The sequence below is a fragment of the Bufo gargarizans genome, chromosome 1 (assembly GCF_014858855.1).
Source record: "Bufo gargarizans isolate SCDJY-AF-19 chromosome 1, ASM1485885v1, whole genome shotgun sequence".
NCBI classification, from domain to species: domain Eukaryota; kingdom Metazoa; phylum Chordata; class Amphibia; order Anura; family Bufonidae; genus Bufo; species Bufo gargarizans.
The window spans coordinates 402,287,331-402,301,919 of NC_058080.1; the positions used below are offsets into that span (position 1 = coordinate 402,287,331).

General features: G+C 45.9%; 1 protein-coding gene across 7 annotated transcripts in view; it reads right to left on the minus strand.

Annotated features, from left to right (window-relative positions):
* The window catches only part of SUSD1 (sushi domain containing 1), a 206,725-nt gene that overhangs the window by 33,248 nt on the left and 158,888 nt on the right, over positions 1–14,589 (minus strand). For all 7 annotated transcript variants that reach the window (XM_044271174.1, XM_044271172.1, XM_044271176.1 and 4 more), the window contains one exon: positions 1,175–1,214. In XM_044271174.1, the coding sequence (XP_044127109.1) occupies positions 1,175–1,214 (40 nt within the window). The remainder of the gene's footprint in view (positions 1–1,174; positions 1,215–14,589) is intronic.

A 14,589-nucleotide genomic window follows, 5' to 3' on the forward strand; every position in this document is an offset into this window, starting at 1 on the left:
GGGTGTGAGGGAAAGCATAAAGGCGTTCATTTTGTATACAGTATATATTCATTTTATATCTATTTATACACCTGCACTTAGATAACAGGGGGATTTATCCTTGGAAGGAAGGAGTACAAATTCCACTGTGGGCCCCTACTACTCCAATGCTAACCATTTATTTTTTTATCTCAAACTAAACATACCTGTAGTAACTCAAAGCTTGTCTCCACTATGACGCTTTTACTGTGTTTGTCTGTGTTTAAATATGTGCACTGCTCATTATAATAAAGAGGGAACACATCTTGTATGTGTCTCTGTGTCGTGACCTTGAGCCGGCTCACTCAACTTCAGAACTATTAGAAGACCGCATCACATCAGAAGGTCGGTTTGCGACCACAAGGGGAATCATTGGCCCAGATTTACTAATCCTAAAGATGGAATAAGCTTAGACAGTTTGTCTAGACCTGCTCCCAAATTATCACAGGGGTTCAGGCTGGATGATATATCTAGTACAGGGATAGACACTTTTCTCTGATTCTATACCAACTATTAGTTGACTTACTTTAAGGGACACACTTAAATGCCAAAATTGCACCAACATTTCGACGCAAAAAGGTGCATCTTAGGCTCCATCTCTTGTTCATAAAGCACCACCCACTTTCTACTAAGCCTCACCCGCTTGTCAAGCATGTCAGAAAAAAGTGTAGAAAGACCAGATGCTCCAATTTACACCACTTTTTAGACAGATTTTTGCAAGGTGAGCAGGTCACCGTCGTGGCCTGCTATTGACTGCACCCCCTGTCGTCCGATGTTGTGATCTGCGTGACGAGGAGATGCATTGATGGCCATGGAGGGATACAGAAGAACACAGGCATCAGGGACAAGGTAAGTATTCTCTGTATGAGAGGCCCGGGCATTGTAGGGGGATTTACAGGTTTGGATAACCCCTTTATTACGTTGTCTCATGAACACAACCCCTTTTTGAATGTATCAGAAACCTCAAGTAGTCAGCCTTCATGGCCAAGCTGGCAGATAGTTGTCAAACATTAAATGTGTCTCACCATTTTTAAGATTTTCAGATCATAAATACTTTACAATTGGTCTCCTAAAGGTAAATATTTTGTCCTCTTTTATTTTCTGCAGTAATGACAAATAGACTTATGTAGAATGTAAGTTTTCTCGTTATTCTTACCTTCAATTTGTGCCATAACTGTACATGACTGTGTTTTCATCTGAAAAGGAAACATATGCAAATGTAGTAACGCTGAAATTCACTTTTATGAGACATAGCTTTCAGTGCTGATTCAGAACATCATATATTTCTATAAATGATAGCAAGTATTGGGTAAATATTATAAATTACCATATTGCCATGTTTAATTTAGTCTATTTAAAAGCCCCTTATTACTGCAGGCAGTCATTAGATACAGTGATCAGCTGTCAGTACGTCACATGATCATCAGTGCTGCAATGTGAACAGAGGCCAGGAGGGAGCACTAAAGCGGCCTGTGGATTCAATAGGTGCGGGTCTATTTCCTATGTTATTTCATATGCAGCTGCCAAATTTTATATTTTAGTATTCAGCAACTATATGAGAGAAGTTACAGGGATTACCCCAACGAAAAGTATTCATCACCTATCCAAAGGATAGATGATAATATCAGATTCCGGGGGCTGCATCACTGGGACCTCCAGTGATCCTGACAACAAGGGGTGACCTCATCCCCTCTCTGAATGGAGCTGTAGTGTGCAAATAGATCCAGTACTTCATCAGTCTATAGAAGCAGAGGGGAAACTGAAGGACCCCTTTATCTTGAGTTTATGGGGAGAGTCCCAGTGAGACCACGATTCAATATATATCACTTAATCTGTGGATATTTAATAGATATTTTTTGTGGGATACGCCCTTAAATCCAACCAAAACTTTAAAATGTTCATACAAGATTGTACTATAATTTAGTATACACCCACCAGACAGTTAGGACATATTGCTGTGCAGTAAATGGGACCAGCCAAAACAACCATAGCCCTTCTACAATGTATTGCAGGTCAGAGGTGTCATTGGATGTTAAAAGGTACATTCACATGGGGCACAATTCTTGCAGGAAAGACTGCAGTTGGGGCTTGCAGAAATCCATGTGCTAGCTGCTTAAACACCCCCATTTACTTGAATAGGACTGATGTTTAGTCACAAAAGTTTCAGGCCAAAAATCTGCCACATTTGACTATACTCTAATGGTTATGAAAATTCTGTACTCCCTTTATGAGTTGCATGTCTATATCATTTTTGCCAGTACATATAAAATGTAACATCTATGACTAATTGAAACACTTATGCCAATTGTTAATACAGTGCATACTGTATTCAGACTTTGGTAAATACCTTGCAGATTACCTTTCAGCTTCTTTATCTCGTAATGACAGTCTTCTCTGACCCTACAGAGATATTGACAGTCTTCTCTGACCCTACAGAGATATTGACAGTCTTCTATGACCCTACAGAGATATTGACAGTCTTCTATGACCCTACAGAGATATTGACAGTCTTCTCTGACCCTACAGAGCTATTGACAGTCTTCTCTGACCCTACAGAGATATTGACAGTCTTCTATGACCCTACAGAGTTATTGACAGTCTTCTATGACCCTACAGAGATATTGACAGTCTTCTCTGACCCTACAGAGATATTGACAGTCTTCTCTGACCCTACAGAGCTATTGACAGTCTTCTCTGACCCTACAGAGATATTGACAGTCTTCTCTGACCCTACAGAGATATTGACAGTTTTCTATGACCCTACAGAGATATTGACAGTCTTCTCTGACCCTACAGAGATATTGACAGTCTTCTCTGACCCTACAGAGCTATTGACAGTCTTCTCTGACCCTACAGAGATATTGACAGTCTTCTCTGACCCTACAGAGCTATTGACAGTCTTCTCTGACCCTACAGAGATAATGGCAGTCTTCTCTTTTGTGTGGACATCATTCCTCCAAATGTTACCCTTTAGTCTCTCCTATCCCTCAACATCGCCACATTGCTTCTCAGATTGCCAGATGCACACTGTGCTTGGGTAGTCTTAGACATTATCCCTGCTCTCTGAATGGCCATTGACATTTACAAGAGGGGCCTGAAAATTGCTGGATTGCTGGCACAATGAATGAAAAGGAGGGCAGCAGGTAGCGTTACTAAGTAATTGATAGATAACATTACATTGTTACGTCTGTATAGTAAACAACTACAAAAATAACCTCCCTAATTAAAAACGACCTTTTATTAAATTACATTAAAACAAGAAAAACCTCCTCAACAAGTGCAGTGTTATGACATGCCTATTAGTGTTGATCGTGCACCAAAGTGCTCAGGTACTATGGCCGAACACATCGGGATGCTCGGTAGAGTATAATGGAAGTCAATGGGAGAACCCGAGCATTAAACCAGGCACCCCCTGCTCTGAAGAGGGAAGGGTGCCTGGTTCATAGGAAAAGGTCAGAAAATGATGGAAATACTACCTAAATGGTTCGGAAACAGCATGGGGAGGATGTCTGGATGCATCTTGGACTCCAAGGTCGCTGCTGGGAACAATGTTGTCAGTAGTACGCTACTCTTACAGACTGACAATAATACGCACCAAACCGAAGATAAAATTGATTTTAGAGGAAAAAGTGTTAGGAATTTTTTTTTCCTGTATATTTACTTGTATATAAAGTGCAAGTGCTGCCAAAAATTTGAAGGAAGAGGCACTCCGATGCAACCTGTATATCACATAAAGGAGGGCCTCATTCACATTGTGGTACAATTGTTCAGGTAGTGGGACTCCTACACTCATAAAGCCTATGCACTAAGTGAAAGGGCTGCCAAAAATTACAAGGAACCGCACTCCAATACACCCTTTATTACACATAAAGGAGGGAATCATACACAGCCTTGAAAAATTATGATTGATGGCCTGCTGGTGACCCTCAAAAACATTTGGAGCAAGGGCCTGCTGATCTGACCATCTAAAACATTAGGGGCGAGGGCCTGTTGTCGCTTCAGGTAAGCTAACCCTGTAAAAGATTGTAGGTGAAGGCCTGCTGATGAGCTGACCCTGTAAAACATTATTTGCGAGGGCCTGCTTGTGAGCTGACCCTCTAAAAAAAATTATATGCCAGGGCCTGCTGGTAAGCTGACCCTCTAAAAAATTATATGTGAGGGCCTACTGGTGAGCTAACCCTGTAAAACATTATATGCGAGGGCCTGCTGGTGAGCTGACCCTGTAACACATTGTAGGTGAGGGCCTGCTGGTGAGCTGACCCTGTAACACATTGTAGGTGAGGGCCTGCTGGTGAGCTAACCCTGTAAAACATTATATGCGAAGGGCATATATGCAAGGGCATTATATGCGACAAATAAGCATGTGTTGATATGAGGGAAGAGGAGAAGGAGGATGAGAAAAGGAAGATTCAACCATATACCCTTGTTTGCGGTGGAAGGGGTGCATGGGAATACAGTGTATTCAGTACATTATAAACAACACATTTAAAGTGGCTTTATGTTCATCAGCTTTCCTCTGGTGGAGTTGAGAAGTCATGGTCAATCCAGGCTTTGTTCATTTTTATAAGAGTCAACCTGTCAGAATTTTCAGTTAACAGGTGGATACTGTGATGGACTGAACCATCACTGGGGCTGCTGGAGGAGCCTGTGGGCCAGCCTCCTTCCTACAGACTATGGACCCAGAACTATGGAGACCCCCTAAGACCTTTTGGGGTTACAAGGAACTATGAACCCTGATTTATGTGTGTAATTTATATGCCACATATTTCCTATTGCCCATTAAAAAGGCATGGTGTGGATTCAGCAACACAAAAAGGGTTAACTCTGCACTGAGACTCCCACTGATTGTGTTAGTGATGGGATTAAGATAGTTGATTATAATAGCAGCCGACTCATATGATACACTAAGGAGATAATCTTATCACATGTGTCTCCTCTTCCCATTCATTCATTATGGAGGGGGTGAAGATATCTGTTTGCATGTTCAGTGTGGATTGCGTCAAAGACAATGCCATTGTGTTTGTTGAATAGGGTTAGTTTTGTGTTTAAACTGTACAGGATTGGCTGCTATGTCGTGTCCTCAGTATGTCATGTGTATATAAGTCAATGCTGTGTGTTCAATAAAGAGTTCCAGTTTTACCCTTCATCATGTTAAGGCTGGTGTGAGGCTCTGCATGATTGGGCTACAGCGAGAGAGATGAGACAAGACCTGGCATCTCTAGTGACAATGGAGTGGGAGCTGGAGCAGGATTACCAATACTTTCTCAGCTCAATTCGGCCCCAATATACACTGCCGGAGAGCTGGGTGTCAGACACAGGTCCAGAGCCCTTCAGCTGGGAGGATATTGTGGAGGTTTACTGGGAAGAACCCCAGGTGAGCGGTGGAGGTGGGACCGAGGTCTCTCCACCGGTCCTGCAGGGAATTGGGAGCCCAGTCTCCATTCCCCAGCGGCAGGCTGATTTACAGGGGGCAGAGACAGTCGGTCCTGTCGCCCAGCAGCAAAGGGTTTTATTGGAAAAGGAGAGCTTTGTCCTCCCACCCCAGCGGCAGAGTGTCCAGCAGGGAATAGAGAGCCCAGTCTCTTTCCCCAGCAGCAGGACACTGTATTGGGAGCGGAGACGATCGGTCGCCCTCCCCAGCGGCTGGAAGTATGTATGGGAGAGGAGCTTGTTACCACCTCTCCCCAGCAGCAGCTTAACATACCAGGGGGAGACAGTAAGCCCCACAACAGTGGAGATGGGACCGAGGTCTCTCCACCGCCCCTACAGGGATGCTGGGCAGTTGGCCCAGATCCCCAACGGCAGCCGGATTTTCAGGGAGTAAGGACAGTCAGTCCTGCTCCCCAGCGGCAGTATGTTTTGCAGGGAGAGAAGAGCATCGTCTTCATTCCCTAGCGGCAGTGTACCTTGAAGGGAGAGGAGACAACCGGTTTCTCTCCCCAACCACAAGGGACAGCACCCCTAACTCCGATGGTGCAGATGGGACCTCAGTCTCTGCACCAGGCCTACCGGGATGCTGGACGGCCAGTACAGATCCCCCACCAACCCCGCAGGAATGCCAGGAGGAGGAGGTAAGTGCTCCATCCTCTCCACAGCTGATCCGCAACAAGGTCCTGGGGGTAGGATTCCATGACCCCATCCCAGCGGAAGAGCTGGCATCTGGGCAGAGCGCAGTTGGCCTCTGCCCTCCCCTATCCTCTTGTCCAGAGGCTGACTCCCCACAGGCTACCCCAGCAGAAGAGCTGGCATCTGGTCAGAGCACAGTCGGCCTCTGCCCTCCCCTATCCTCTTCTCCAGAGCCTGACAACCCACAGGCTACCGCAGCGGAAGAGCTGGCATCTGGGCAGAGCGCAGTCGGCCCCTGCCCACCAAGTACCCACAGCTCCAACAACAATGAAGCAAGGAGTATCAGATACCCACTCAACAGCTGGGGACATACAGGACAGAGTCAGGCCCCAGAGTTCAACAGGACCAGTGTTTGTTTATGGGTGGGCTACTCGTCTAACTCAGGCACTGACCGACAGGAGGTCAGGTACCTGGTTAGTCTACTGTTGGGAGGGGAGAAATGTGACGGACTGAACCATCACTGGGGCTGCTGGAGGAGCCTGTGGGCCAGCCTCTTCCTACAGACTATGGACCCAGAACTATGGAGACCCCCTAAGACCTTTTGGGGTTACAAGGAACTATGAACCCTGATTTATGTGTGTAATTTATATGCCACATATTTCCTATGGCTCATTAAAAAGGCATGGTGTGGATTCAGCAACACAACAAGGGTTAACTCTGCACTGAGACTCCCACTTATTGTGTTAGTGATGGGATTAAGATAGTTGATTATAATAGCAGCCGACTCCTATGATACACTCAGGAGATAATCCCATCACATGTGTCTCCTCTTCCCATTCATTCATTATGGAGGGGGTGAAGATATCTGTTTGCATGTTCATTATGGATTGCGTCAAAGACAATGCCATTGTGTTTGTTGAATAGGGTTAGTTTTGTGTTTAAACTGTACAGGATTGGCTGCTATGTCGTGTCCTCAGTATGTCATGTGTATATAAGTCAATGCTGTGTGTTCAATAAAGAGTTCCTATTTTACCCTTCATCATGTTGAGGCTGGTGTTTGGGTAACTGATCGACACTGGGGGATTGCTATACGCTGAAGATTTGCTATACTCTCCTGGCTAATACTATTAGCTCTTGTAAGAGCTGTTCCTGCTCTCGGGATTTAGGAGAGGTTTACCCACTGGAGCCTGGAGCCTTGTCGTAGGTCCAGGGTGGGAAGGAGACGCCGAGACTTCGGCGAGTCGTGGGGTCTGCAGTGCTTACGGTGTCAAGTGGAGTGCTTGGAGTCCTCGGGAAGCGATAGGAGCATCTATAGACGGAGGTATGGGTCGGGGTGCTAGGAGATCCGTTACAGATATGCTTATCTGTTATAATGCCACCAGCAGCACCAAGTACCCACTCAGACAAAACGCTGGCAGCAGGGCAGGCCAGCACCTCCAAGGCGTAGAGCGGCAGTTCGTGCCACGTGTCCAGCTTGGACATCCAGTAGTTGTAAGGCACTGAGGGATCATTAAGGACGCTGACACAGTCTGCTATGTACTCCTTCACCATCTTCCAAAATATTTCCCTCCTTGTGACACTAGGCCACGCATCAGGGTGAGCGTGCTGGCGGGGTGTCATGAAACTGTCCCAGGCTTTGGAAAGTGTTGCCCTGCATCTGTTGGAACTGCTGTGTGTTCTCCTTGTCTCCCGTCCTGGGTTGGCCAAGGAACTATGGACTCTGCCGCCAGCGTTGTCAGATGGAAAGTTTTGGATCAATTTTTCAACAAGGATCTTCTGGTATTGCCTCTGTTTTGCTCGTCCTCTCCACCAGAGGAATGAGAGATGAGAAGTTCTCTTTGTAGCGGGGGTCGAGAAGGGTGAACAACCAGTAATCTGTGTTGTCTAAAATGTGTATAAGGCCTTATGCACACGGCTGTTGTTTTGGTCTGCATCTGACCCGCATCTGGCGGCTCGGATGCGGACCCATTCACTTCAATGGGGCTGCAAAAGATGCAGACAGCACTCCGTGTGCTTTCCGCATCCGTTGCTCCGTTCCGTGGCCCCGCTAAAAAAATATATAACATGTCCTATTCTTGTCCGCGCTTTGCGGACAAGAATAGGCATTTATATTAAAGGCTGTCCGTGCCATTCAGCAAATTGCCAATCAGCACGAACGCCATCCGTGTTTTGCAGATCCGCGATTTTTAGACCGCAAAACACACCACAGTCGTGTGCATGATGCCTAATGCGCGGGTCGCGGGAAAGACAGCCTAACATGAAGTCAGCCATGTGTGCCAGAGTACCAACAGGCAAGACTTCGCTGTTGTCATCAGGAAGATCACTCTCAATCTCCTCATCCTCCTCTTCTGCCCACCCATGCTGAACAGATAGAATTAAACTTCCATGGGTACTACCCTCTGTAGCGGAAGCAACAGTCTCCTGCTCCTCCTCCTCCTCTTCATTGTCCAATTTGCGCTGAAAAGATGAACTGAGGGTGATTTGGCTATCACCCTATGTAATGTCTTCCCCCATTTCAACCTCTTCCACATGCAAAGCATCGTCCTTAATTGTGAGCAGCAAGTGTTTGAGTAGACACAGAAGTGGGATGGTTACGCTAATAATAGCGTTATCGCCGCTCACCATCTGTGTTAATTCCTCAAAGTTTCCTAAAACCTCACAGAGGTCAGACATCCATGCCCACTCCTCACTTGTGAATAGTGGAAGCTGACTGGAAAGGCGATGACCATGTTGAAGCTGGTATTCAACTACTTCCCTCTGCTGCTCACAAAGCCTAGCCAACATGTGGAATGTGGAGTTCCAGCACGTGTTCACATTACACAACAGCTGGTGAGCTGGCAATTTTAAGCGCTGCTGCAGCGTTGACAGACCGGCTGAAGCTGTCGATGACTTGCGGAAATGTGCACGTATGCGGCGCACCTTCACCAGTAGCTCAGGCAAATTGGGGTAGGTTTTGAGAAACCGCTGGACCACAAAGTTGAACATGTTGGCTAGGCATGGGATGTGTCTGAGCTTGCTGAGCTCCAAAGCCACCACTAAGTTACAGCCATTATCAGACACAACCATGCCTGGTTCTAGGTTGAGTGGCGTGAGCCACAGCTCAGTCTGTTCTCTTATTCCCTGCCACAGCTCTGCGGCGGTGTGCTGTTTGTCTCCTAAGCATATCAGGTTCAGCACGGCCTGTTGCCACTTCCCTACTGCAGTGCTACACTGCTTCCAGCTACCGACTGATAACTGACTGGTGCTGTATGCGGATAATTCAGAGGTGGTGGAGGAGGAGGAGGCAGAGGAGGAGAAGTGGGGGTTGGAGCCACTAACGTAGGTGGTGGCGGAAACCCTGATCGAATTAGGGCCCACAATCCTTGGCGTCAGAAGCACCTGTGCCATCCCAGGGTACAACTCGCTCCTGGCCTCCACATCATTCATTCAGTGTGCCGTCAGGGAAATGTAGCGTCCCTGGCCGAATGTGACTTGTCCATGTTTCAGTAGTTAAGTGAACCTTCCCAGTAACTGAGTTGGTCAGGGCACGTGTGATGTTACGGAACACATGTTGGTGTAAGACGGGCACGGAACACCTTGAAAAATAGTGGCGGCTGGGGACTGCGTAACGCGGGACAGCCGCCGACACGGCCGCGGAAGGCCTCAGTGTCCACAAGCCTAAAAGGCAAAATTTCCAGGGCCAGTAATTTGAAAAGCTGCGCATTTCATGCTATGGCCTGTGGGTGGGTGGCTAAGTATTTGTGCTTGCGTTCAAATGCCTGGGGTAAGGACATTTGTACGCTGCGCTGGGACATGGAAGTAGATGTGGTCGCTGATGGTGCTTGCGAAGGTCCAGGTGCAGAGTGGGAGGCATCCGGGCCTGCGCCTACGATAGGGGATTGGCCAGCACGTAACACAGGCGAAGAGGAGGTAGTAGTGTGACTCGCAGACACAGATTGTGGACCCAGGCGTTCGGCCCACCTATTACGGTGCTTTGATGCCATGTGGCGGATCATCCTGGTGGTTGTGAGGTTGCTAGTGTTCACGCCCCTGCAAATTTTTGTATGGCACAGGTTGCAAATTACAATTCTTTTGTCGTCCGCACTTTCCTCAAAAAAGTGCCAGACTGCGGAACACCTACCCCTTGGCAAGGGAGATTTCCACAAGGGTGTGCTCCGGCCTGTTTGGTGTGGCCAGCCTTCTCCCTTTTGCCACCCAACTGCCTCTTCCAGCCTGTTGCTGTGCAGAAGATCCCTTCCCCATTGTACTGCTGTCCTCGCTCGGCTTTCCACCTTCCCAGGTTGGGTCAGTGGCTCCATCGTCCACCACGACAGTAATTGCCGTTGAGTTATTGGCAACTGTTTCTCATCATCCACCTCATTAAACAGTAATTGCCGTTCCCCACCGTCATATTCTTGTGATTGTGGATGCTCAAGAGTTTAGGAATCAGGGCACAAGATCTGTCCCTCTTCAAGCGTGCTTGGCGAGAAGGCCAAATCAAGGAATGGCGCTGAAAAGAGCTTCTCGGAATATCTGAGTGTGGTATCACTTGTTTGCCCAGACTCTCCATGGTGGGATGAAGGAGGATCAGGGTGAGGATTGTGTTGAGCAGACTCTTGGCTACTGAGACTGGACTTGGTGGAAGACAGGGTGGTGCTTAAGCGACTGGAAGCATTATCTACTGCAATCCAACTGACCACCTGGTCGCACTGGTCTGACTTCAAGGGTGGTGTTCTGCGCCGCCCTGCAAATTGGGACATGAAGCTAGCTATGATTGTTTTTCTTGTGCTCTGGCAGCAGGCACAGTTTCACCGTGCCAGGGCCACGGCCTCTGCATGCACCATCAGCATCACGGCCACTGCCCCGTCCCTTACTGCTCACCTTCTTCATATTAAATGTTATATATGATTGAAAGTCTGTCACACATACAGTAGCGTAGGATTTGGAAGTGTATGACCAAACAAATTTAAAAAGGTATTTTGGATGTGGAAGTGTCACACAGTAGATATCCCGCAGATAATGTCAATGCTGTCACCAGAGGCTAATGAAAAATTACAGGGAATGTCACAGGTGTTTGGGATGAGGAAACGTTATACAGGAGAGGTACCACTGGTAATGTTACTGTCTGCAGCGTCTACGCAAAAAAGTACACTGTATGTCACAGATAAATTTTTGAAGCACACACGTTACACTGCAGAGGTTGCTCTGGTAAGGTCACTGTCAGAAGCAGACACCGTCTACAGAAAAGGTACACTGTATGTCACAGAATAGTTTTTGAAGCGCACACGTTACACTGCAGATGTGGCACTGGTTATGTCACTGTCATAGGCTGACACCATCTATTGAAAAAGTACACTGTATGTCCCAGATATTTTTTGAAAGCGCACATTTTACACTAGAGATGTGGCGTAGCTAATGGTTACTGTCCACAACGGACACCGTCTACGGAAAAAGTACACTGGATGTGAGATATTTTTGGGGTGTGCACACTTTACACTGGAGATGTGGCGCAGCTAATGTCACTGTCCGCAGCGGACACCATATACGGAAAAAGTATTGAGATGCTCGAGCCGAACTCGAGTTCGGCCGAGCATGCTCGATCAACACTAATGCCTATACATTTTCTTAAATAAGAAAATGGGTCAATATTCGGGTAATTATATTTCACATATGATCTGGATTGCAAGCTGGTCAAATGAGAGGTGGAACATTCTCCTGCACTATCCTGGGTCAACAAACCGTGTGTAAAGAAAAGGACAGCTATTGTTCCACCTCTCATATGACCAGCTTGCAATCCAGATCATATGTGAAATATACTGTAATTGCCCTAATATTGACCCCTTTTCTTATTTAAGAAAAGGTATAGGCATGTCATTACACTGCACTTTTTGAGTAGGTTTTTCGTGTTTTAATGTACATTTAATAAAATGTAATTTTTAATTAGTGAGGTTATTTTTGTAGTTGTTTTCACTCCTGATTACTATATGTTATTGGTTTTGGTTTACTGACAGTAGGGTAGCTTTAAAGGGTTTTTTCCCAGTAACTGATGACCTATCCTCTTCAGCTGATTGGTAAGGGTGTTGGGCATTGGACGACCAGGGATTACATCCTGAGGATAGGGATGAGCGAGGTTCTTAAAACTTTGATTTGACTGCTTCACCAAATGTCACAAATACATTTTCTTTTGTGTGGAATTACTTTCTCACAAAGCGGGAGGAGGAGAGGTAAGTGCTTTATTTATTTTGTGATCTGAGGCTGGGGGCTGCTGCATTATAGCTGGGGGCTGAATTATATATGACTAGGGGCGGATTATATATGACTAGGGGCGGATTATATATGACTAGGGGCTGATTAACATATGGATGGGGCTGGGGGCTGATATGAGACATGGGGGTCTCATCTGAGGTCTGATTGGGGGTCTTCTTTACATTAGGCTCTGATCTGAGGTCTTATTAACATTTGGGATCTGATTGGGGCTGTCAGCTGAGGTCTGATTAATATTGGGTGTCTTATTGGTGATCTGACCTGAGGTGTAATTCATTTTTTTTTTCTTATTTTCCTCCTCTAAAACCTAGGTGCATCTTATGGGCCAGTGGGTCCTATAGGGCGAAATATACGGTAATTACCTCACTTTGGCTTTCACTCTTATCTACTAATAAATTGCCAATTTTAAATGTTGATTTGGAATCCTCAATGAAACATGTCTAAAGCTTTCTAGTTATTGTGTGGAATGACGTGGCAACATGCCAAATACAATATACTGACTGTACAAAGTCCATGACTAAAATGTTCATTATCTGTGAGCCTTATACACTGTTACTGAGACCTACAAGAAAATGGGGGTAGACCTGTTTTGCTACCGATTATTATGTGTAAGTAACATTTGTCACCAAAGGAAAGGCTGTCCTCTTATTGTGATCAGTGATATAAAGGAAACATGTCCATCTTGTCATCTCGTGGCAATCATCATATTTAGAGATGAGCAAATCGAAGTTGACGAAGTGGAATTCGATCCGAATTTCAGGAAAAATTCGATTCCCACCGAAGCCGAATTTACTCACGCTTCGTGGTAACGAATCAATTTTTTTTCCTAAAATGGCTGCTGCACATGTTTTAACATGTAAGAAAGAACTCTGGGAATGAGGGATCACCCACAATGCCATGCATGCAGCCAAACAGCAGCCAGCCAGACCTGTGATGTCACAGACCTATAAATACCCTCAGCCATCTTGGATTCAGCCATTTTCCAGTGTACTTAGTGCAGGGAGAGACGTTAGCAGGCTCTAGGGAAAGTCCTAGGAAAGACTTAAGGGCTTACTTGCCATTCAGCGGTGCAGTTAAACGTTCTAAAGCCTTTTTTGGGGTGCATTAGTGGAAAAAAGGTATTATTAGCCATTAAGCGGTGCAGTTATATGTTCTAAAGCTTTTTTGGGGGTGTGTTAGTGGAAAAAAATAAGGGGTTATTTGCCGTTCAGCGGTGAAGTTTTATGTGGCAAGGTCTTTTTTAGCGTTTATAAGTGGAAAAAAAATAAGGGCTTATTTGCCGTTCAGCGGTGAAGTTTTATGTGGTAAGGCCTTTTTTAGCGTTTATAAGTGGAAAAAAAATAAGGGCTTATTTGCCGTTCATCGGTGCAGTTATAGGTTCTAAAGCCTATTTTGGGGTGTATTAGTGGGGAAAAAAGGCTCATTAGCCATTGTGTGGTGAAGTGAGAAAAGTACAGCCTTTTTTGGCGTGTATTAGTGGGAAAACAAAAAGTATTATTTTCCGATCAGTGGTGCAATTATATGTTCTAAAGCCTTTTTAGGGGTGTATATACGTGGAAAACAATAAGGGCTTATTTGCCGTTCAGCAGTGCAGTTATATGTTCTAAAGCCTTTTTGGGGTGTATTAGTGGACAAAAAAGAGCTTATTAGCCGTTGTGTGGTGAAGTGAGAAAATTACAGCCTTTTTTGGCATGTATTAGTGGAAAACAAAAAGTATTATTTGCCGTTCAACGGTGCAGTTATATGTTCTAAAGCCTATTTTGAGGTGTATTAGTGGGAAAAAAGGGCTTATTGGCCGTTGTGTGTTGAAGTGAGAAAAGTACAGCCTTTTTTGGCGTGTATTAGTGTATTGGCCAGTGAGAAGGCCCTGTGCCCTCACCTGTCCTCAACCTGTCTCTGTCCTTTTCTGTCCTGAGCCTCCACTGCAGGGACAATTCACAGTGCTCCTTCAACATACCATATGTACAGGGCAAGGCGGTGTCATGCTATTCTACACCTCGTTTGCCTGGGCGACCGGAGTCACACATGGGAGGAACTGCTCTGTGTCCTTCATCAAGAAATCGAATCCTGGCTCTCTCCGCGACAACTTAAAATCGGAACCATGGTGACCGACAATGAGAAGAACGGTGTCGGTGCTACATGAAGGAGGGTTGAGCCATGCGCCTTGCATGGCGCACATGATCAATCTGGTTGTCAAGCGGTTCCTAAAGTCTTCAACCCGTACACCACAAAGAACACCCTCCTTGAGCTGCAGCGGCAGAA